The 23,095-nt window shown below is 32.9% G+C and overlaps 2 protein-coding genes across 2 annotated transcripts; one reads left to right on the top strand and one right to left on the bottom strand.

Annotated features, from left to right (window-relative positions):
• Nucleotides 1-1,432: 1,432 nt before the first annotated feature.
• Nucleotides 1,433-5,164, top strand: rt (Protein O-mannosyltransferase rt). The gene is made up of 9 exons (XM_040726522.2): nt 1,433-1,916; nt 1,975-2,141; nt 2,204-2,328; nt 2,394-2,570; nt 2,642-3,682; nt 3,760-3,980; nt 4,041-4,167; nt 4,233-4,407; nt 4,477-5,164. Exons 1-9 carry the CDS (start codon nt 1,725-1,727, stop codon nt 4,661-4,663), a joined length of 2,412 nt encoding a protein of 803 aa, XP_040582456.1. The 5' UTR covers nt 1,433-1,724; the 3' UTR covers nt 4,664-5,164.
• A 3,921-nt stretch (nt 5,165-9,085) lies between these two features.
• On the bottom strand, nt 9,086-10,866 carry LOC121130862 (uncharacterized). The gene is made up of 5 exons (XM_040726516.2): nt 10,422-10,866; nt 10,107-10,362; nt 9,866-10,057; nt 9,611-9,795; nt 9,086-9,555 (listed from the first exon to the last, which is right to left on the bottom strand). Exons 1-5 carry the CDS (start codon nt 10,747-10,749, stop codon nt 9,203-9,205), a joined length of 1,314 nt encoding a protein of 437 aa, XP_040582450.1. The 5' UTR covers nt 10,750-10,866; the 3' UTR covers nt 9,086-9,202.
• Nucleotides 10,867-23,095: the final 12,229 nt, after the last annotated feature.

The following is a 23,095-nucleotide window of genomic DNA, read 5'->3' as shown; positions in this document are numbered from 1 at the left end:
TTCAAGTTCGTTTTTTAGAGAGGTGACTAATTTTGTTTTAGTTATGTTTGATTTCAATCCTGATGTTCCTTCGAATTCACAAGTTTATCAATAACGTTTATTAATTAGATTTGGATTTCACTTTGTGATATGTTGTAAAAATTGTGAGATCATCTACATATCAAAGAGTCCTAAATGATTTATCACTATTTTTAGACCTTTCACAAGATGTTTCGAATCGATTCTGCAGTAAAGATCATTAATAGCAATCAGAAATAACGAAGAAGCGAAAGGATCACCTTTAACGCATACTTTTTCTATTAAAAACTTTCCTTTTGTATTTGGTAAATAAAGTATTTAGAAAGAGTCTCTATGGACACAGGATATCATACTGATGAATGTAGGAGAAAGATCACTACTGTGTTATTGACTTATTATGAATTCATGACTAATCGAATCAAAGGCTTTTTCGAAATCAATTAGTAAGGCAGCAAAGTTTGTTTCATTTGACTTAGCTACGTTGATAGCCTCTTGAAGGGATCTTGGAACGTCTTCTGCTAACTGGCCTTTCATGAAGCCCTACTGTACTGGAGATATGATCAGATGGAGAGTTAAGTTAATTATTTTGTCAAGGATTCCAGTGACGATATTATAAGATGTATCAAGAAGTGTTATAGGTCTGTAATTGACGAGTTTGAGAGGATCCTCCCCCGTAATAAGTGTAATGATACCAGTATCCATGAACTGAGGCACCACTCCAGTATGAAAAATTTCATCGTAGACTTTTTGTAAGACTTCAGATAATGGCATATAGAAGGTTTGATAAAATTCAAAAGGGAGATTTTTATTTACTTATTTAATGTTGTGACATTGGGAGATTAAGTTGCTCCATAATTTTTTTTTTTGCCTTTGTTCTTCCACCTGGTACTACATTGTTTTTGGGTTGTCTTTATTGCGTACAAAAGTTGCATTTAAAAAAAAAAGTACATTTGTCACACTTATGCAGTATAAAATGAATGAGTTTCTTCTGCAATTCGTTCTGGATCAGTGGTTACTTTTCCGGAATTAAGACGAAGGGTTTTAATTTTTTTATAGATTTGTTTAGAGCTTACGGATTGTTTGATTTGAAGATTTTATAATATATCATTCAATTAATCTTCGACACAGATATCATAGGTGTCTTGAGTGTCTTTAAAAAAAAAAGTTCTTTAAAATACCTCCTGTAGGAAATATATCAAAAGAATTGTCATCTCGATACAAAATAGTTATGAACCAATCAAGAGGCTTCCCTTCCCCAAAGAAAAAAACATAGTGATGAGGCTATTATGACTGGCATAATTGAATTTCCCCCCTAAAAAATTATCATCTCTTGTACACTGACAAAATATGACAGGAGGAAAATAAGTTGCGTTATAAATTTTCTAACATTTATTCCGTAAATTAAAGAAAAGATACTGGTGTTCAAAAGTTGCAACATGAACTATTATTATGAGTGCCGGTTGGGTGGGAGTGTCAAAATGTTCAAATCAATTGGTGAAGATGATAATATGTACTGTACCTAATAATAGGTACATATTTACGGCCGTGAAGGGAAGGAGAAAATATAATTTCACTTTTTGGAAATGTAGACGTGAAGTCTTCCCCTTGAATGAATTATTATTATTACCTTTCCTGTGACTGGAGCAAGCAACAAGGATCCTTAGACAGGTAGAAAAGACAGGACTTTTATTACATGGAAAGAAAGGATGCGGTTGGAATCTGAGTCTTCGAGTCTACGGCGACGAAAGAATCCCAAAAATAACACTAATAATAATGATGAGGATGAAGAGATAATAAATAGTTTAAATCAAGGAATTCCCTCATCTCGTCTCAAAGGAGATAATGAAACAAATACAAATCTCAATAGCAATGGAGTTCATTCAAAATCTAAGCCTGAGGTTTGTGACTTAAATCTTTTACTTCAGTTTACCTAATCTATTTCAAAATTGCGTACAGAATAAGGAGGAATCCTCGACCAAAGTCAAGAATGAATCCTTCAACCCTCCTCCCTCAAGTGACAATCCATTCACCTTTTCCATATCAGTGGATATCATGGCTCTTTTACTATTTATTCTTAGTATATGGACGCGATGTATCCACCTGGATCAACCGCGTAATGTGGTGTAAGTTAGATATTATTATGTTACTTCAAAGTATTGCAAAATAACTTTTGTTTATGCCTTAGTTTCGATGAAATGCATTATGGGAAATATGCGACTATGTATTTGAAGCGAACGTTTTTTTTCGATTCCAATCCTCCTTTGGGGAAAATGATGATTGCAGGAGCGGCACTTACGTCGGGATATGAAGGTTTTTAAACCATGTTTTTTATATTTGTTGAATTTTCATAACTAACATGATCCCAAAATTTTAAGGAAACTTTACTTTTGATAAAATCGGTACTCCTTATCCATCCGATTTTCCTCTGATGAGTTTTCGAATGGTCCCAGCTCTATGTGGATCTACTTTAAGCCCTTTGGTTTATTTGATACTTTGTCAAATGGGCCTCTCTCATTGGTCGGGATTTTTAGCTGGGTTTATGGTCCTCTTTGGTAACTAATTAATCATCAAAAGTTGTATGGAGGATAAAAAAGAGTAATTCAAAAATGATTTTCCTTTACAGATACTGCCTTATTGACTCAGTCAAGGTATATTCTTTTGGAGTCCATAATGATGATGTTTTCTCTCATCTCAGTTCTCTCAGCTTTGAAGTTCAGGACAAATAAAGCTCTAAGTCTTCCATGGTTCTTTTGGTTCTTTAGTACTGTCATTGGAATGTCTCTCTCCTTTTGTGTAAAATACTTGGGAATATACTGCATTTTTCTATGTGTGTGGATCATGTTTAGAGGTTTCTGGTCTCGCATTGCAGATCAGTCGATCTCTAACCTACGCTTAGTATTCGAGGCTCTTTTTCAGCTTATTGTTGTGAATTTGATTCCAATGTTTATTTACTTGGGACTCTTTTACGTACATTTATCCATTCTGACTAAAGCAGGGAGCCACGATAATTTGATGACAAGTGCCTTTCAAGCCAGTTTGGATGGAGGATTAAGCTCTATTATCCGGGGACAACCAAGTGTTGTAGCTCATGGATCTCAAATAACACTTCGACATACACATGGTAAAACATGCTGGCTCCATTCTCACGAACACGTTTATCCAGTAAAATACTCAGATAATCGAGGATCATCTCACCAGCAGCAGGTCTCTTGCTATGGCTATAAAGATGTAAATAATTGGTGGATTGTAAAAAGACCTGACCGAGATGATTTAGCTGTACATGAGCCTCTAGATGTTGTCAAGGATGGAGATGTTATTCAATTGGTACATGGTCTAACTCATAGAGCTCTTAATTCACATGACGTTGCGGCTCCTATGTCTCCACACAATCAGGAAGTATCTTGTTACATTGACTATAACATATCAATGCACACAGAAAATCTTTGGAAAGTGAATATAGCGAATCCACCCGCTGCTGGAGAAAAACTATGGTACTCCATTGGTTCACAAGTTAGGCTAATACATCATACCACCGGCCAGGCGTTGAAGTATTCAGGCAAGCTGTATCCAGACTGGGGATTTCATCAAAATGAGGTTGTTGCTGATAAAAATATCATCCAATTGGACACTACCTGGAACGTGGAGGAGCATCGCTACACAAAAAGTAAGCATTAATGTACAAGTATATAAATACATAGAATGTATTTTTAATTACTAATCCCTTATAATTTATCATTATAGATGATGATGACCAAAAATCTTTGGAGAGAGAGCTCATTACATCCGAATTGATTCCAACAAATCCTACAGACATGAGTTTCTTTGAAAAATTTATTGAACTTCAAATTAAAATGCTTATTACGGATCAAGAAAATGTTCAGAATCATAATTATGCTTCCGGGCCACAAGAATGGCCAGTTCTTAGTCGTGGCATTGCTTATTTCATATCCAAAAGTTCCAATGTAATATCATGTTCATACAGTTTATATGTCAATGAGATACATATTTTTTATTTATTTTAGGCTCAAGTTCACTTACTTGGAAATATAATTGTTTGGTATTCAGGAACACTCAGCATCTTTTGCTTTTTTGCCCTTTATATGGGGTATCTCTTGAGACGAAGGCGCAAGTGTTTTGATATATCTGAGGGTAATTATTTCATTTTGTAATGTATTATGCATAAACATATATATATTTATTTATTCCCTCTTCAGGAATGTGGTTGCAATTTTTGTATGCAGTGGAAATCCTTTTTGTAGGCTATGTCCTTCACTTCATTCCTTTTTTCTTTTATGATCGAACCATGTTTTTACATCATTATTTGACATCTTACCTCTTTAAAATTATGCTTACATCTTTTTTGATCAATCACATATATTTATTAATAGGGTGAGTACCGCAATACTGTCAAATATCTATTTATATGTAACTTCTTCTCCTTCTTCTTGTCTCATGTAGATCATTTTTACCATTCAAAGTATTCAAAGTGTCTTACATATTACTCATAACCCTATGGTGTTGTGGAATTGTCTACGTCTTTCTTCAAATGTCAGTCCTGAGTTATGGAATTTATCCCATGACAGCTCACGAGGTCAAGGAATTAAAGTGGAAGGAAACGTGGGATCTAATAATTCATAAGCCTTGAATTGACGTGTTATATTTAGTTATAAGTAACTTAATCTGAATTTATATCATCTAGCTAACTCTGCTTTAAAATGCTCAATATTTCAAGTGCCTTTCTGTAAATTGTTGTTCTAATCCATTGATGTCCAAATCTAATTCATTCATCAGGTGCCGCTCTCTACTGTATAAATTGAATGAGATGTATGTTACGCGTCTCTTAATTTATCCTTTGTTTGTTACTCAATCAATCATACATAGTTATGTCTATATATTTGTTTCTCAATTTCCTATCTAATGTCTTTTGACTGTACATGATGTGGTGTAGTATTGTATAGTGTACGACTTGTTATAGTTTCTATTAATTCATTATATCTTCCTACAAAATCTGTGATACACGTACATATTATGTCTTCAGACAATGAAACATAACCAAAACATATTATATCTTCCACTTCATATGCTTGTTTTGTTATGACTTCAGATATTGTATCAATAAACTCTTGTTTTCCGTTTGTACCATCTACTTAGTAATTGTAATTTGCGTTTGAATTTTTAATTATATGGCCTCAATTTACATATAATTAGCATACCAATTTAATATTTTTAACAATACATATACTCTATGCCGAAATAAGGATTCCCGGCAGGGTCTCCCTCGATCTCAAAAAAGTTGACCAATGAAATTGCTTGGATGAAAATGTTAACTTTTTCTTATTAGACTTCTTATAAATTATCTACGTTAATATAATATTCTAGTTGTACTAGGACGTACCCGTATTATATATTTTATTTCGAATTATTCTATTAAAGGTTTAAATAACTTCAGAATTTAGGCAAACTTGTCGATAAACAACATAATAATTAGTTCTATTAGTCTTTCAAATATAATGAAGATACATACTATGACAAACTCTCTAATCATCTTCCTAATTCCCTTTTTTTAAATTCGTATTCGTAATCCATGTCCGTTCTCCCTTTTTCTATTAGTACAATAATTCGTTTTTCGGATTTTTAATTTCTTGGTGCATTTTTGAATTGACAACCTATACCTTAAATAACTTTGAGACACGGGGAATCGATCTTTTTATAAAAAAAAACAATTTATTAGCGAAAAAACAAACTTTTCCTCCAAATCCCAGGAATTCGGTTTAATCAGAATGAAACAGAGCCCTAGGTACGTAACCCAGAATTATGAACAACTTTTATTTTTTATCTAAAGTCGGTATCTTCTTCTCCTTTTTTGAAATATTTGCCCTGTTATGCATTTTTATTTACAAACAAACTTACATTTACTATAATAAAATATTTAAGTTAGTGGCATCTCATTTATTAATGATTTTTGGAGTAGTAACCTCAACAGAACGTTCAGCGTCACTTGTGCCCATATGACTACTCCAAATTTTTTGAAACCACTTATAAACAGTTCTAATTGAAGGTGGAGAGTCCCCATAATGTTTATTAATCTTCTTTTTAGTCTCCTGTGGCGTTTTGCCTTTCATAAAGTAATGTTTAATAAACACACGAAATTCGTTTTTGTCCATTTTTTGAAAATCACTCCCTTTCCTCGATTCCAAGGTTAATAGAAATACATTAACCTTGCTCGATTCAAACGAATTTCCAACAGAAAAAAATAGACCGATCTGGATGAAAGTTGATGAGTGTTCTTCCAAGAGTTGCTAATAACTAAACATAGCCTCGATACGCGCCAGTAGTGTCCTCTCTCAGACTTTACACGGACTTTTCAAATGATACTTGCAATTGTAAGGCCTTGTTAGATTCGGAGTAGATTTAAAGATCGACATCGGAGTAGTTCCGGACCTATATGATTGCTAGATACAGAGCTTGGGGATTGTGTTTATTTCCTGAATCCCATAGTTACTCTTAGTTTATCTAATAAAATGTCATGACAGCTAAGCTGCTCTCTTCCCACACATTCTTCAAATTGTCAGAGGGATCACATTAATTTTCGGTTTCTTTTTAGTTAACATACCAACAGTTCATATTATATAAATCATTTGTGATATAACTTGAGCAGATATGTCGAATCCCAAACTTACTTTATTTTGTATGACACTTTCTTAGGGGGAGTTTTAACTCTCAGCGCAATTAAGCCGATATTCAAATCCCTATACATATCTAATATAGACATCGATTCAAATATTATGACCTGCCAGTATCTAAAAAAAAGTGGAAATTAACATGGTCAATCTAACAATTTGAGAATGTATTTGGTATATCCATAGACTTTACTATTAAAGAAAATATAACTCTGATCAATGCCGGATAATCCTGTTAGTAACTTCCAAACTACTGCGGTTGTACCCGGCATTGCCTTAGTTATTAGGCGTTGACGAACATAAAAATATTGCTTTAGAAATATAGAATATAACTGGAGATAGGATGTGTCTTGGACCCGGATCCAATGTACCCGGGTAAGTATAAGTAAACTTTTATTAAGATCCTAGAATCGAATTGGGTTCAGGTACTCAAACTTTTACAGGGCATAAATAAGATCTAAGGGATTTTCTGGATCTTAAAAAACTTAGAGTACTGCTTAGTACTTAATCCCAAGGTTAATAGAACTACAAGGTTATACCATAACGAGTTTACGACTGATGTTTGACTTCCACCACGCTTTTAATATTGACGTCATAGTAGATGAATGGTTGCGTGTTTTTTTCAAAATCTGTTTTTCTTGACCAGCAGTCGGTACGATACATTAAATTGAAAATTCTAGTAGTAACGTCATAGACTATGAGTGGTTGTGTATTTTGTCAAAATCTGCCTGTCTTGTCCAGCAGTTGGTACAATACATCAGATTGAAAATTCCAGCAAGCCCGATTACATGATGGTTTAACCTTGAATTTTTATTAACCTTGCTTAATCCTAGATTTATATTTATAAGATTTTATCTATATCGAACATAAACTTTATTAATATTGATTAGTGATTGGAGCGACATAAATAGTCGCATGGTGTGGTTATTCTACACGCTGTTATCTCACACGTCGTTACCTTTATTGTATCACGCAACTATTCCCCCGAAAAGAACCAGATAAAACGGTTAAAAATCAGTTGGTAGTAAGCCAATTCTTTTCGCCTATGGTAATATTGTTCAATGATTGTTGAGAATTGTCCATAGTTTAAAAGGACTTAATAATCATAATTCAATCAATCAACTTTCAAAACACTGGTTAGGAGAAATACACTGATTTTTTTTTTTTTGTGTTTCGGCGAGGTAACACCGTGCTCACAAACACAAAAATGTACATTGTATTTGGTAGTCAGCCGTCGAAGTTTATTCTTCCTTTCCTCCAATCAGGGTTTTTAAACTGATAAGTTGGATACAAATTAGTTTTTATTAAGCTGTGAGTAGTTGTCAACTATTATTCAATAATAATTCCATAGTTGAAGAATTGTCCAACTACCAACTGATTTTAGGCCCTTTTTTGTTTCTTGTTGTACCATTTAAGCACTTTTTGCCATTTTCGGATGAGAAGTTGTGATATACAGTAAAGGTTGGAACATCATTACAACATCCTCCATTAATTAATGATGATTCCTCGGAAAGGGGAGAATTTACCCGTGTATTTCTCCATAAATTTTTTGAACGTAGGATGATTAGTAATGGATAAGGTTATATCACATGCAATAAACATCTTTGTGAGATCAAAGTTAAAGTCTAACTTGATGTATTCAACGTTAACTTGATTTTATAGATGAATATCCATACTCTTGATATGAGATGAGGATAATGAGTGGCGTGTAATTCTAGACAGGGGACTAAAGGTACATTTATATCGACAAATCGGAGAAGCCATCTGTTTTTTATCCAGTAAGTATTTTCCAAATTCCTGGGCCTCCATTTTCAGAAATCCAGACAGAAGGCAACGTTATTTTAGGCATTTTATTTTGTTCTCGATCGACTATCAGCATCTAATATTATATTAATATTGAATAAAAAAGGCGGGAAGGATAACGTTCTTAATAAAAGAAGATCTATATTATTTAATCAATGATGCACGCCATAAGTATTCCTTCCCTTCTCCTCGCACGCTTTTATATTCTTACCAAAATTATCAAGTGACTTATTCCTCTAGAGTGCTACCTGGCTTAGCCTTAGCTATGCACAATCGATGTTATATGCAAAACGCCTGCAAGATTTCATTAATATGACTACATTGTTATTTCTTTATCTAAAAATGACTTTTTTTTTATTCAAACAGACAAATTCGCTTTATTAATATACATCTTATTTATGACTTTTGGTCGGTATTATGGTATGTACTTATTTATTATAACTATATTACTTATTATTCATGAATGGTATTCAAATGAAACAACAAAGAGGAATCAGAGAATTTCTAAAAATAAAATATGGAAATAGTAAATAGTCCTAAGAATCTTGATTAATCTAAATGTTGTATTCATAATGACACGCTGGTTATTTTGCTAGATTTTATTGTACTTATTCTTAATTTAGTCATTATATAAAAAAATGTAAATGATTTAACGACTCAACAAAAATATCAAAATTCCCTATTAATTCAGCTTATGAAGACTACTGATCATCATCCTCAGTCTCATGAATTATAGGCATTTGAAGTTTCTTACGTATTTCGTTGACTTCCGACTGGAGAGAGTCCAAACGATTTTCAGTCCAAGTTTTACCATGCTCTAATTTCATAACAATTTCGAAAAGTCGGGAATTCTCTGTTTCTAATTCATCTACGCGACTTATTAGTCCAGACTCGTTCATCTTATCCTCTCCTTTCATGCCATCCACGTCATCATAATCAGACTCTTTTCCTGAAGCTCTAGATAAATCCCTGGATAAACCACCAAATGAAGTTCGTCTATCTATATCATCATATTCCATTCGCTCAGAAGCCTCCCATATGCTTGCATCTCCTCCTGAGATTTATGCAAAAAATATAAAAGAATTCCCTTATAGAAAGAACAAATTCACCTCCAGAATCCCCAATGGGAATGGAAACCTCACTTATTCCTCTAATATTTTCATCATTCAACACTTTATTCGTATCCACGGCAGTTGATTCCTTCAACATTTTGGCAACCGGTCCTGAGCTCTTCAATTTGTAGAACTTTCCAACACCAACCATTTCATTGTTTCGAAATTTCTCACTCTCAAGTCTGCATTGAGTATCAATCAATTTTAAAGGCATATATAGCTTTTTTTTTTTTGTTTTTTTATGTACTGTACCTATAAGCCACATAGATGGCATATGCTGGATATTTCTTTGATTTCCTTTTTTCCATATCCTCTACCTCTCCTAATATAATCGACATTCGATGAGAGGTCACAGCCTTATTTGCCATATCCATTTCGCCACCATACTGGTAATGAGCTGTTAGCAAACCCTCCAATGTCATGGCATAATCCTCTTGATCTAACCTAAAAAATTTCAGTTTAGTATCAATATCTTTTTTTTGTAATGAAATACCTTTTATCTAATTCTTGACGAGCTCTGCGACTCCGCACATCGTGAATACTTGCACCTGGAGGAATGACAGTATACTGATTGGGTAATGACTCCTTTGTAATTGCTGTAAGAACAACCAGTCCGTCATAGCAACCCCTAATAGGAGCGTTATAGCACCCCTTGTCTTTTGTACATCCAATACATACTTTATCAGTGCAACATACTTTACAACAGGCTTTACGGAAGCCCCTTTTTCCCGACCAATGTTGAGTGATCCCTTTTGTTTATCAAGAGGAATTTATGATATTTCAGTTTCAGTTTTTATAACAAATTTACCCTCTTTTTTCCAGGTCATTGGATCCATGTGATCCAGTTTCTTATAATTAGAATTCAAAGTGAGAAACGTTGTCCCGAAGCAGAATTGATTCAAGTCCCGTCCAGATTTTTCAATGACTTGTGAAAATATTCTATTTGTGTGAGAAATAAGTGCATCTCGCGCCATGTCAAGAGCATTTCGATCTTCATCTGCACAAAGTCCAAGGAGGTCCGGATCCAAATTGATCAAATATGAACAGGAGTAGCTTTTTTCTGCTCCTTTGACTAGATTGTAAAAGTCTGTTCCAACACCTCGAGGACCAGGCATGCTTGCGGAGATTACACTCATAATTGAATTTTGTTTCCAAGATTTTCCCCTATTAACTCACTTATATTATGCATGTGATCCAACTCTATGTACATAAATTCCACGTACCTTATATCAGCACAGAGTACCTTATCGTAATATCATCTATCATGACTTTCTCATATTATGGTAAATGTTCGTGTTAATGAAAGGGTTAGCTTTTATTTTTGATATTTTATTTTTAAACCCTATAAAACCTTCAAAAGAAGGATTTTTCCAAATTTTATAATATTAAATACGATGAATATTTTCCCCATTGAAAGTATAAAAAATTATTCTTTGAATCAACTACAAATGTATTCGTTTCATTCATACACTTTACTAGAAGTAATTTAATTAAATATATTCTTATGTCAATGAATAAAGTAGTTATAGGATCATTTCTCATCAAATCGCCCAAAGGTTCCCCCCCCCAACAACTCAGAATAGGGTCAATTTTAGATTTTTACCTGCAAACTCTAAATTTCGTTTTTTGCAATCAAATGATTGAATTCCGAGATTATATAAGGTTCTTTATCAATTTAATTTTAGCAACAGATATGGTATACACAAAATTTCAAATAGCCAAATCTGCTGAAACTCTGGTTCAATTTCAACAAACAAAGTATAACCGGAAATTTAAAATGTGACATTTTTTATTGGCCTTTATTGGCATGTATTTAAACATTTATAATATAGCACAATATACTGGAAAAATAATTATAGCATGTAAACAAACAAAAATTAAAAAGACTATTATTAAATATAGCACAATCAAGAGTATATGGAATAACTATTTACAAATTACATCAATTGGACGATGAACCAAAAAATAAATGAGTTTAAATCTTCAATAAAACATTCGTATAAAGATTGTCAATATGCAAAATTCCATCGAGATTGTTTTCTTTTACTGTCCGTAATTTATAGACTATATATTGCGTTTTAATAATAATTGCATCAACTCTCTCATTATTTGAAGTAGAGAGGAAATCTTCTTTGCCCAGTTGTTTATTGAATAATGTAATAACAATTTAACAACGCCCCCATAAATTATAGATAAAGACTTAGATTCCCACAAAATATGATCGGTTGTTTCTTTTGAGCATTGACAGAAGAAGCAAATTCCCAGTTCGTCATTAAAATACACGGTAGCAACCTCGAGAGTCCCAGATAATATTCTGTATTTAATCCATCTTTCGCTCGAAGTAAAAAAACAACTTATTAGCGATTACCTTAAGGCTTTCTTGGCTACGTTTTTTAATGCTGCGTTGTTCCAAATATGCGTTGAATGGTGTTAAGGTTGGTGTGTACATACATACGTTTTCTCAAGTAGGAAGTACTTGTATAAAAGTATTTCAGTCTAAAAGGGACGAGAGGACGTTTTACTGAATTGTGTCTTCCAAAAATGGATGAATAAAAGACAAAAGCCATTTTATTCAATAGACAATATGTCAAGTTAACATCCGCAGCAATATCGGAGTTTATGGTACACACAACATACATATTTGTTAATACAAACTCTAGTTGGCATCTCCCATTGTAAAGATAATTCAAACTTTTTAACTATTTCAGAGGTAATTTTAAAACGCTTTGAGTATAATGATAATACTAAAAAAAATGCTTTATTAGATGATTGAGTCAGAACATCTGGAATGTAGGATACCTGAGCCTCAGCTTCTTCATCAATAGCACTAACACAGTTGCTGTCAACCTCCTTGAGGGTTTCAAAAGATATAGAAACACTAATTATTAACATTTTTATTTGTCGTTGTAGTAATATCCTTATTGGCAGTTGATTCATTTTTCTCGATTATAGCTCCAGACACCTCTATTTCTCGAAGAAGAGTAGACTTTTGGATGAGAACAGATCGATATTCAAAAATCAGAAACCTTATATCAGAGCAGTTAATCCTAGAATGACCAAAATGGAATCATTTTCGACACTGCTGGTGGACTCCATTATACCTTAAATTATCCAAGTTGCCATCGACAGGAATAATTTGAAGCATATTCGAGGGTTTTATAATGTGACATTAATAAGTTTTAATTCCAATTATTATTATTTTAGTTTTTTAGCAAAATAATACAACTCCCTGAATGATAATCTTATTAATACAGCAAAGTATATCTGTATTCTGTATGGAAAAAAGTCACCAGGTGCACTGTGGATCCTTGATGTAAATGATATATACACTTTTTTGATATAAGAAATAACAATGTAGTAGTTTTAATGTTTTTGTTAGTGAGCGCTCTAGAGACTAAAGTTATCCCTAGTCATCACATCATTTTATTATTTTTTTCTCAAACTCTTATTATTATTCTTTAACTCTTGAGGAAAGAACACGTGATATGAATTTATATAAGTTTTGAGCGGTTACGTGTGTGTGTCTTCATGAAAAAAGGAGACTAAGACTGATATATTCCCACCCCAAGAGTTCCAGTAAGTTTACTAAATATGAACCATTTCTCTGCTAGCTATATAGTAATTGTAAATCCTCCGAAAGTTAGGTGGCTCCTCCCCCTTGTTACGGGCCCAGTATGTCCGTCGACGCCATCTTTTGGATATTAATGAAATTTTAGTCTGATATTCCCCTATTTGATTTATAACAATACCATTATTGTATAATATGCATAAATACATTTTAAAAGGGTTATGCAACCAAGGGAAATTGATTAGCATCAAATAATTTTCCAGAGAGTTTAAAAACAAGTAAATGGTCACATACCATATGATTGGTTCCGTGTTTTGTCCATATCTGTCTGACTTGCCCAGCAGTCGGTACAATACATCAAATTGAAAATTATAGCAAGCCCAATTACATGATGGTCTAACCTTGAATTTCTATTAACCTTGGCCTAACTGATATAATGTATTCATGATATCGGACGTGGTCATGCCGGAGCAGACTAAAACGTCAAGTTAAGTTATGCTTTCTTCCACTGTGATTATCTTGCTTCTTTTGGTTATGATCTATTTATCAAATAATAGTTGGGAACCTAAGTTTTTAGTTAAGTGACTGGAATTTTTTTTATTAAACTTAATACAAAATACGATTGAAAATGGTCTCAAAACTTTTTCCCGTTATAGTAAATATGTTTTGTTTTGTCATTTTTCACTAGAAACACAGAAATTTTGTACCGTACCTACTTCTACGTAATATAAAGTTATCTCTAAATATTTTAACTAGACTTGAGAACTTAAGTAACACTCCCTTGCACTCGATTTGAATTACTTTTTTATAACTTATGATTTGAATAAATATTGACTTTCTTGAGACTTGATTTGAGAATAGATATGTTAAATTAAAGAATGCCTAAAATAAGAAATGTATTTTCTAAAAAAAAAGTCATTATATTTTTAGCAAAAATTAGTTGGGACTTACTTGTGACTTAGTCTCATATCTGGTTGAAACTACCAATACTTTTTTTCAAGTATTTGTACTTTTCTCGCTCTTAAAATTTTGGCTCTCTAATGGACAGAAAATTAGATAAAAAAATTACAGATACAGAGTCGTAGAGAGAACTATAACTCCAATCCAATGATGGCAAATGAAAAAAGGCACTTGGCTCTACGGTTAACCCTTGATGTTATAAGTTTTAAAGATCAATGTAATAATAAAGAGTTGAATTGTCATATTTGACGATTGTCATACGTAAGAACGTGTTAATTTTGAAACTGTCCAAAAGACATATCAAACTAACATAAAAAGTGTACTATGTATTTTTTCCTCAGCTATCGATTGCCCCTTATTAAATACTATATTGTCTTGATCACAGTCGAACAGATATACCCTGATTAAAAATATAGTGTAACTCACTGTTTTTTATATGTGCACTCATGCGTAGTTATCCAACGCATAGATATTATCTTCTCAAGAAAAAAATAATAGAAATAGCAGCTTCGGAAGAAAAAAAGGATATAGCTGATGAGCCAGGGAGTCTCTAGAGACTAAAGTATTCTAAAGTACCGATGCAGTCCTAAGAATCACTTAAAAATGACTTTACTTTGTACATATACTATTACATACAGATAGGCTTTGCTTTATTAATAGATTAGTTTTATGAATGCTGATTGGTTGAACTCAAATTAGCTGTTGTTAACCTATGAACAATTCGTTAATGTTAAAACAGGTACAAAATGCTTCGTTGTATTTGATTGAATGAAAAAAGGGATTTTATTCCATTTATCTGACCTCAGATTAATGAAAATAGCTTACAAAATGTTTAATATACGTTGTCAGGAATAACATTGGATGAAAGGGACGCTGAGACAGAGGACAAGGGGATATAAATGTTGGTCTAGAAATATATCTACAAAATTGGGAATCCCTTGGTGGTGTAATGCAGGCATAAAAAGACCAGTAGGTATCTTGAAACCGTTGAGATGGTAGGAGATCCAGGTAAGGACTGTTTTTACCAACCTCGATATAGCACCATAAGTTAATATCTTTCTACCTTTCGCAATTTCCGTGCCTTATCTCTTTAGATTCAATAAATTGAAGTGAAATACATTGGCAATTGCAGTCCCTTGATTGAGTTATTGCATCTTCTAAGCCTTGAGCTTGTACCATTGAAAGATGGAGCAACCAAAGTAGAATCAGCAACTTTAATTTGATCATTGTGCAGTGGGAATTCCGAAGCAACTGGTTGCATAGAGAAGGAAAAATATTAAATAGATAGATAAAGTGATACCTACGCCACAAAATCCTTTCGAAATACCGAAAAGGAGATATGAAATCTAATTAATATTATAGAATTACTGAATTGGCAATCACCATTAATAAACATCCTCTCATTCTCATTTAATTTAGTTTTTAGCAGACCAAAGATAATAATATGATTGGCTATAACTATTACGAGTTACTTATAATTATTTCCATGATCGGCCGTACCTATTCCAGTGTCCTATGCAACACGTATTGTGTAGTGCCTAGGCTACATTCTGGGTTGGGATAAGGATAATATTGAAAAACCTTTGAATAATAACAAAATTTAAATTGAATTGATTTTTCTCGAATAACTTTTTTTTTTACACAAGAAAATTCCATTTTTTTTTCAATCAAGCGTGAGTCCTAATGAAAGTGTGGAGACCACTACAACTGCAGTGCTTCTATTGGACTATAGCCGGGCCCTGAAGATTACAAATTCAACATTTCAATGGGACATGAGCAAACTAAAAAATATACATGATCCACCAGGGGTGTGACTCACTGTCGCTTGGGATAATATTAGGCTGGATTGCTAAAGCCCGCTAGTATCTTTTAAGATTATGTCAACTGTTGTCTGACGCCAGTGTATTTTGTAGCTATTTTAATAATATTTCATTTTTATAAATTGCAATATTGTGGTATTTGTAAGTTGTAAGATAGTTATGAATTAGTATTATAATTTATACCAATGAATTCTTAGATAAGGAAGGAAAGACTCTCACAACCATTCAAAACAAGTCTACCAAGTAGGATTCATTTTCACTTCATGCATGGAGGAAATTTGACTAAACTGTTTATGTATAAGTTCATCCAAGTAATGGGAAAACTTTGTGTCGCACCTGGATGACTTAGGCTAATTAAGTCAGAGAAGAAGGATCATCCTCCCACCAAAAGACATTTCCATATTTTTCCAAAGAATAAGGAATGACGAAGTCTTTATATCTGAGCTCTCTGTTTTAAAAATTAGCCACTAGGGGCTGCAAAATATTCTCCCATATATGACTCGCATTTTTTATCTTCCGACTATAAAATTCAAGCTGAGAATACGAACATCTATCGGCGTAAGGATATCTACATAAAAATATTAAACAAGGATGCTACACCAACACAGTTTCCAAACATGCCTTCCTATTTTTCCAATCCAGTCAAAATAGCTAGGAGCAAAGCATCTCTCTCTTCGACTCAGATCTTAAAAGAAAATATAATGAATAAAATTCAGGTATTCGAAATGGCCGATACTATTTCTTCGATATCAAAACTAAATTTAAAACTGGACAGAGCTGGCTTACCCCATGGGTTTTATGAGCGCTCTGACTCCATTGATCAAGAACTGATATTTCATAAACTTAAATTTTTTTATTCACATGGATTTTTCATCGAATTTGTAAGATCCGGTACGAATTGTGGAATCAGCCAAAGGAGACTGTATTCACGACCTGTTCTCATTTCCGAGGTCTACTCGAGGCCGTTATTGACGCCCAATGCGATTATATTTATAATAATAATAAATCATTTAACTTTTATTTGGCATTCGTTTTTATTTAAATCGGATGATTAGTGTAGAACAAAGTCCATTTAAAAAAACCGTGTTGGTTGTTAAATAGCGATCGTACCCTCTATATGAAAATAAAATATTCTGCAACTTCATTCTAAAATTAGCCAAAGTCTTTCAAATTTCCCTGATAAGCCCCTGTCACAGAGACTTATTCCATCGTCCATTGAAAATCCTCATTTATGATTAACCCATTACTTCCAACGAACCCGTACATTTTAATTTCAGCATTAATACTTTGAAATGTTCTTCTTTTTTTAATGGATAATGAAAAAATAAAATTTCAACTCTAGCCCCTCATATGAATATACTGGCGGACGTGTAATAATCTAGATATGTCCTAAGGTATGGTCTTGGGCCTTAATGATCATGAAGCGATATAATCAATGAGAAACAGCTCCTGATCAATTTAACTTGTGGCATTGTGGCTTCGCTTTTATCCTTGTTCAAGATCCCAACTCTCCTGCAAAAGCGCCAGGCCTCTACCATTTGAACGTACAAGAACCAGTTATACAATGTCAGTACCCTTTCTATGTTCTTAATCTGATTCTATGATTAGCTGCAGTATTATCTAGCATCCCATATTTCCGTTGCATAGAAAAATATAATTAGGGGATGGTGTTGAGAGCTTCTAACGTTTTTCTCTTTTTTTACTACCCCTATATCCAATAGGTTCTGAATTCAAATATTGAGATCCAATCTAGACTGATTCAAGTCTTTCCAAACAGTTATACACAAATCATTGTCAATAAATACTGCTTGAATACATCTTTTGAACATCTTGTTTGCCAGAAAACGATGTTCTTTGGACATTAAATTTTAAAACCTAAAAATACAATATAGTATTTTTAATTTCCGGAATATTTATTTCATAATTTTTGCAATATTTGGAAAAATGAACCAGTTATTGAGGATTCTTTTTTCGACGACATTATTCTCCATAACTTTTTTTGTTATACAAGTACGAAAAAATCTTTGTAGATTTTACATACTATGGTTTATATTTTATTGATAGCTTAACATAAACTGAAATTGCATATGAGTTGTGATATACATAAGAGAACAAAAAAAAAAAAAGTTCTACATATTCGATACTACACGCACACGCCTGCAATATTTCAGTCATACGACTAAATTGATATTTCTTAGATCAAAAATATGTATATGATATACATTAGGGTGTACTATAAGGGACAAAAAAAAAATCAAATACGGTTTTACATGAAACCATTAACTACAGGTACGTGATCCACTCACGTTGAGTACTACATACTCCCTATAATTAGATATGGAACTTAAAATACACATTTGACTTCTATCATTGATTAGCATTACTAAATATAGGAACATTAGATCCTTGAACATGGAGCCTTATTTAAAATTGTAAAAGATTAGGTAAGTATCTATTGAGGATTGGTTCTCAAATGGAGGTATAATTAACATAAAAGTCATACATAGTATTGCATTTTATTTTATGCTGATTTCAAATATTTTCTTATATTTGATATACAATCATCTAATCCTGAGAAATGTAATTTAGAGTTGAAAACCCACCATATTTTAAGGTTTTTGTTTGGTGCAGTTTTGCAGTTAAAGCAAAGAAACGATTTTGTACAAAAAATCTAATTACAGATTCATGATCTACTCCTTAAGTCTTTGAAGAGTGTGAACGGGCCAATTATATCAATGTGGATGAAGGCAAATCTCGCTGATGGTGGATCGAAAGAGGAAGGGGGCTTGGAGGTTCTAAAAGGCTTCGTTTGTGAAATGCGATGCATTCTTCAGTAAATTTTTTAATATCAGAACGTAATTTAGACCAAGCGTAGAAAAGTGACACCCTTCTTAAAGTCTCTTTGAATCCCGGATGATTATCTTTGTGGCTTGAATGAATAATTCGTCGGCGAAGTTCTGGAGAGGACACTATGACACGAAAGAAGTATTCGTTGCCGAAGTCTGCAAGTAAAGTTCCTGAAACACACTTGAGACAAGGTTGAACTTTAAAATTTAACAATTTAGGGTCTTTGATCTTCAATTACATCTTGAAGAAAATTGGGACTTAATTGGATGTTGTTGACCTTTCTTTAAAGAATATCTGCGGTGTGGTTTCATTTTCCTGAAACATACTCAATCCTGCAATTAAACTCTGTGTTGCGTCTTGACGAGGGAGAGACGCAAGCTTATTTATAATAGGAGAGATCCAGGATGACCGGGAGAGATGAGAGGAAAAAAGGACGTGGAGGAATGATACTACACTAGATCATGTGTGTTCTAATTATACTCTAAATATATTTACATAAGACGACACTATTTATAATACATAAAACTCAGTACTTAAATACATAAAAGAATATACAGGAAGATAAAAACCAGAAAGGACATATTAAATACATAACACTCTGCTACATGTGCAGGAGGGATTGCAGATGTCTATCGCCGACACTAAAGGTTTATGATCTGTGAATACTCTAAAATTTTGTCCATCTAATGCCCACAGAAAATGTTTAATGCTTTCCTTAATAGCAAGTAATTCCTTATCAAAAGTTGAATATTTGTTTTGCGTTTCAGATAAGGCTTTAGACCAAAATGATAGTGGTTGCCATCACCCATTCACTTTCTGTTCCAGAACGGCTCCCATTCCAGTATCAGACGCATCTGTTGTAAGGGCTAAAGGTAACGAGTTGTCCCGGAATGAAAGTTAAGTACTTCAGGATAAACTGTGTTTTATACCTTGAAATGCTCTTTCACATTCATCATTCCATTTGAATTTAAATTTTTCTTTAAAACTGGATATAACATCACTGTCCATTTTGACAAATTTTTGATGAATTGTGAATAGAATTGAGCAATGCCTAAAAATCTCTGTAAATCATTTTTCGATTTTGGAGATGAAATTCCTGCAATAGATTCAACTTTCGATTTAAGAGGTTTAAAACCCTCCGGTGAAACAGAATGTCCAAGAGTCCCTGAAAAACTTGCATTTTTCAAGAGAAAGTACAAAGCCGGAAGTTTTAAGCTACATGGATGAATGCGGAATGGACCAGCTCCGGAACCAGTTCTCAACATCCGAAGAACAGAACCTAGGAAGGCGGAGTTCCGCAACGGTCATTGCTAAATTGGCCTCTTCCGTTTTACTCGACCATGCTTGTTTTTGGGGATACACAGGTGGTGAAGTTTGCTTTTGGGGCATTTTTCGAATCACGTCGGGGTCACAAATATAAAGTATTTAAAGTTCAAACATCTACTGATTATATTCTAGATAAATAATAATAATAACAAGAAGAAAAAGAAGAAGTGATCAACTTGATCAAATCAAACTTCGACATATTTAATATCCTCTTCACAATTGCTGTATCCGTATTCTACAGAAAGGATGTTCAATAAATACTCAGTGTTGAATAGTAGTGAGTAGTAAACATCCTTTATGTAGGATACGGATACAGCAGTTGTGAACATGATAGTAACATATTTAATAATCTCTTGTTTGCAACACACGTTCTTTATTTAGTTACACCTTATACTATGGAACAAAAGGAAGGTGTTGTAACGCCCGCAGGCTGAACCCCACATTTATTATTATATTTAAGCCATAGAACACGAATATGACCATTAAAACTTTCAGAGAATGTAGGTTCGGTATTTAAAGCCTTTTTTTAAAATCAAGTTTTTAGGGTATAGCTAAAATTCATCGGCATATTTTGACATGAAAGACCTGTATCGATGAAAATCAAATGAAATAACAAATTGATACAAGCATTGAGCATTTGATAAATGAAATATTTTTTAATTTATCTTGAATACAATTAATAATAAATGTATATAACCACTAAAAAATCGAATAAAATGAAGGCCTTTACTTGGAAGCGATTATCTTTTTTTATTTTTTCTTCAAGTGCTTTATATCCTAGGGAAGGCTTATAATAGACGTTAAATTTAACTTTTTTTAAATCGCATTTAAAAAGGTCGATTTTGATTGATTTTTGGTCTATTTTGTTTTAATATTTATTAATGAATTTTTATAAAATGAGCTGGTTAGGTTGCGTTGAATATCGATTACTATAATATTCCGTTAAAAAAATTTAAGCTATTCATGCGTTTTGAAAAATAATATAGACTAATATGATTAAAAATTTGGATGTACGGGTATTAAAACAAGTTTATAGATACTTCATATTCAAAATCATTGATTAATTGATTCAATTTTCCAGCCGGAATAATATATTGCCACATGACCTAAATAGCTTTAAGATTTAATACTCTCTGATTGTAGACATACATTCTTTCTATAGTTATACCTTACCACTATTATCCAGCTTGAACTGTGCGTGTATTATTACATGTAGAGGAAAATAGTTATATCATATATACTAGATATAACTAATATCTAAACTAATTCTATCTATCTGTAATGTGTGACTTCATATCCAACACTATCTTAAATAAATTAATTATATTCAAAACCTGATTGAACATTCGTGTGTGCTCATAAAAGACGGAACGTAACACTCAGTATTTGTTGAAGAGTTATAATTGTTCGTCCTTTTTGGACTCAGAGTATAATTGGGAATCGACATCGGAGTAATTATAGCAAATGTCCTTGTTTAAAACCTTTTCTCCTTCCTCCTTTATCACAACTGATTGTAGTTAATCGAATGAAACGTCATGAACATTATTCTTTCCCCTCCAATACAATGTAACAAAGCATATCTCTGCAGGAGCTGGGGTGGAGGGCCCTTATCTTTGTATTCTAGGGCTTCTTTGAATTCTTTGAATGAATTCAGGATGCATTATAAGTAAGAAGAAGTAAGAACAAAGTAATGGCTTATGATTGTTCCAGCACAAACATTAAGTAATTTTCCATCATTACTTGGTCGTAAAAAAGCTTGCCATAGTATTTCAGCAAAGTTTAATTTAACTCATCGAGAGGAGGTTTTTTTTACTAATATTATACTTATAGGAAAGATTAGGAACAGAGTAAAAATTTACGATTATGTAGAAACATTTTAGACACAAAGACTATAAATTTGAACAAACAGAATTATCTCCTGCCATAACTTAAAGAAAGATGCAGTTCCATCTATATTTGAGGGTACTCGAGCAATACTACTCAAAACAAGCCCAGTTCCGAAAACTAATGCTTCAAGTTTGCCTACTTGGAAAAAAATAGTATTTTGAAGCTTATACAAACATTCATTTGTCTTTTTGGCCTGCGAATACTTTTTCCTACAATTTTTACAGATTTAAAAATAAAAAGTATCGTCAACTAAAAGCATAAGAAACTTATAATAAATAAAATAGCATCCTTTTTTTAAAATCGATTTTAGTTGTTTACCGTCTTATAATTAATGAGTGCGTTAGGACTTCAGTGAAACCACCTATAGCCTAGTTTTTTCTTTATAAATGGAACAGTTCCCCAAATTTATCTATCTCTTCAAATCTTTGACAAATTAAAATTTACTTTATGTAATAATGACACAACTATAACCAAAAACAAATTTAACGTATATGTCATCTGAGAAAATTGAAACTCTTTGTCATTTAGGAAATTTAATTGAATCAAAGATTGAACAGTTAATAACAATTCTAAATACCATTGAAAATGAAGAAGATAATCTTTGAAGAAAATTAAATTTCATAGCTAAACAGTAGAACAATACCAAAACAGTGGAGAAGGTACTCAATTGAAGTTTTTTTTACAATCCAATCTTCACAGCATCGTAAAAGTTGCCTACCTCATCGCAAAGCAGGGCAAATTCCTCACATTGGCGAAACACTTACAAAACCAGCTGAGTTGAAGATGGCGAATACCATGCTGGAAAAAGCTGAAAAGATAAGTTATCACAAATTCCTCTTTCAAATGACATTATCAGCAGCAATCATAATGGTTTTTAAAGAATAATAATACGCTATATAAATATAATATGTACGTATATACAACAACTTGGCTCAAGTAATTGCAGATCTGATTTCAAGCCCTGCAAAGTTCAGCGCCCAACTCGATGAGACCACTGACATTTTCTATCTAAATCAGCTTGTTGTATTTGTGCAATGTATGAAAGAAGAAGTGATAAAGGAAGATTTTTTATTT

This window comes from Lepeophtheirus salmonis, chromosome 1 (assembly GCF_016086655.4).
Source record: "Lepeophtheirus salmonis chromosome 1, UVic_Lsal_1.4, whole genome shotgun sequence".
In the NCBI taxonomy this organism is placed as follows: domain Eukaryota; kingdom Metazoa; phylum Arthropoda; class Copepoda; order Siphonostomatoida; family Caligidae; genus Lepeophtheirus; species Lepeophtheirus salmonis.
The sequence above is the reverse complement of the archived record's forward strand: the minus strand, read 5'-3'. Positions and strand labels throughout refer to the sequence as shown.

Excerpts from the sequence above, each read along its gene's own strand:
- rt (XM_040726522.2), top strand. The coding sequence starts at position 1,725 with ATGCGGTTGGAATCTGAGTCTTCGAGTCTACGGCGACGAAAGAATCCC. Across the intron at positions 3,683-3,759 it reads GGAGCATCGCTACACAAAAA|ATGATGATGACCAAAAATCT; the intron begins GTAAGCATTAAT and ends TTATCATTATAG. Across the intron at positions 4,168-4,232 it reads GTGTTTTGATATATCTGAGG|GAATGTGGTTGCAATTTTTG; the intron begins GTAATTATTTCA and ends TTCCCTCTTCAG.
- LOC121130862 (XM_040726516.2), bottom strand. The coding sequence starts at position 10,749 with ATGAGTGTAATCTCCGCAAGCATGCCTGGTCCTCGAGGTGTTGGAACA. Across the intron at positions 10,058-10,106 it reads CGTCAAGAATTAGATAAAAG|GTTAGATCAAGAGGATTATG; the intron begins GTATTTCATTAC and ends GAAATTTTTTAG. Across the intron at positions 9,796-9,865 it reads GCCATCTATGTGGCTTATAG|ACTTGAGAGTGAGAAATTTC; the intron begins GTACAGTACATA and ends TACTCAATGCAG.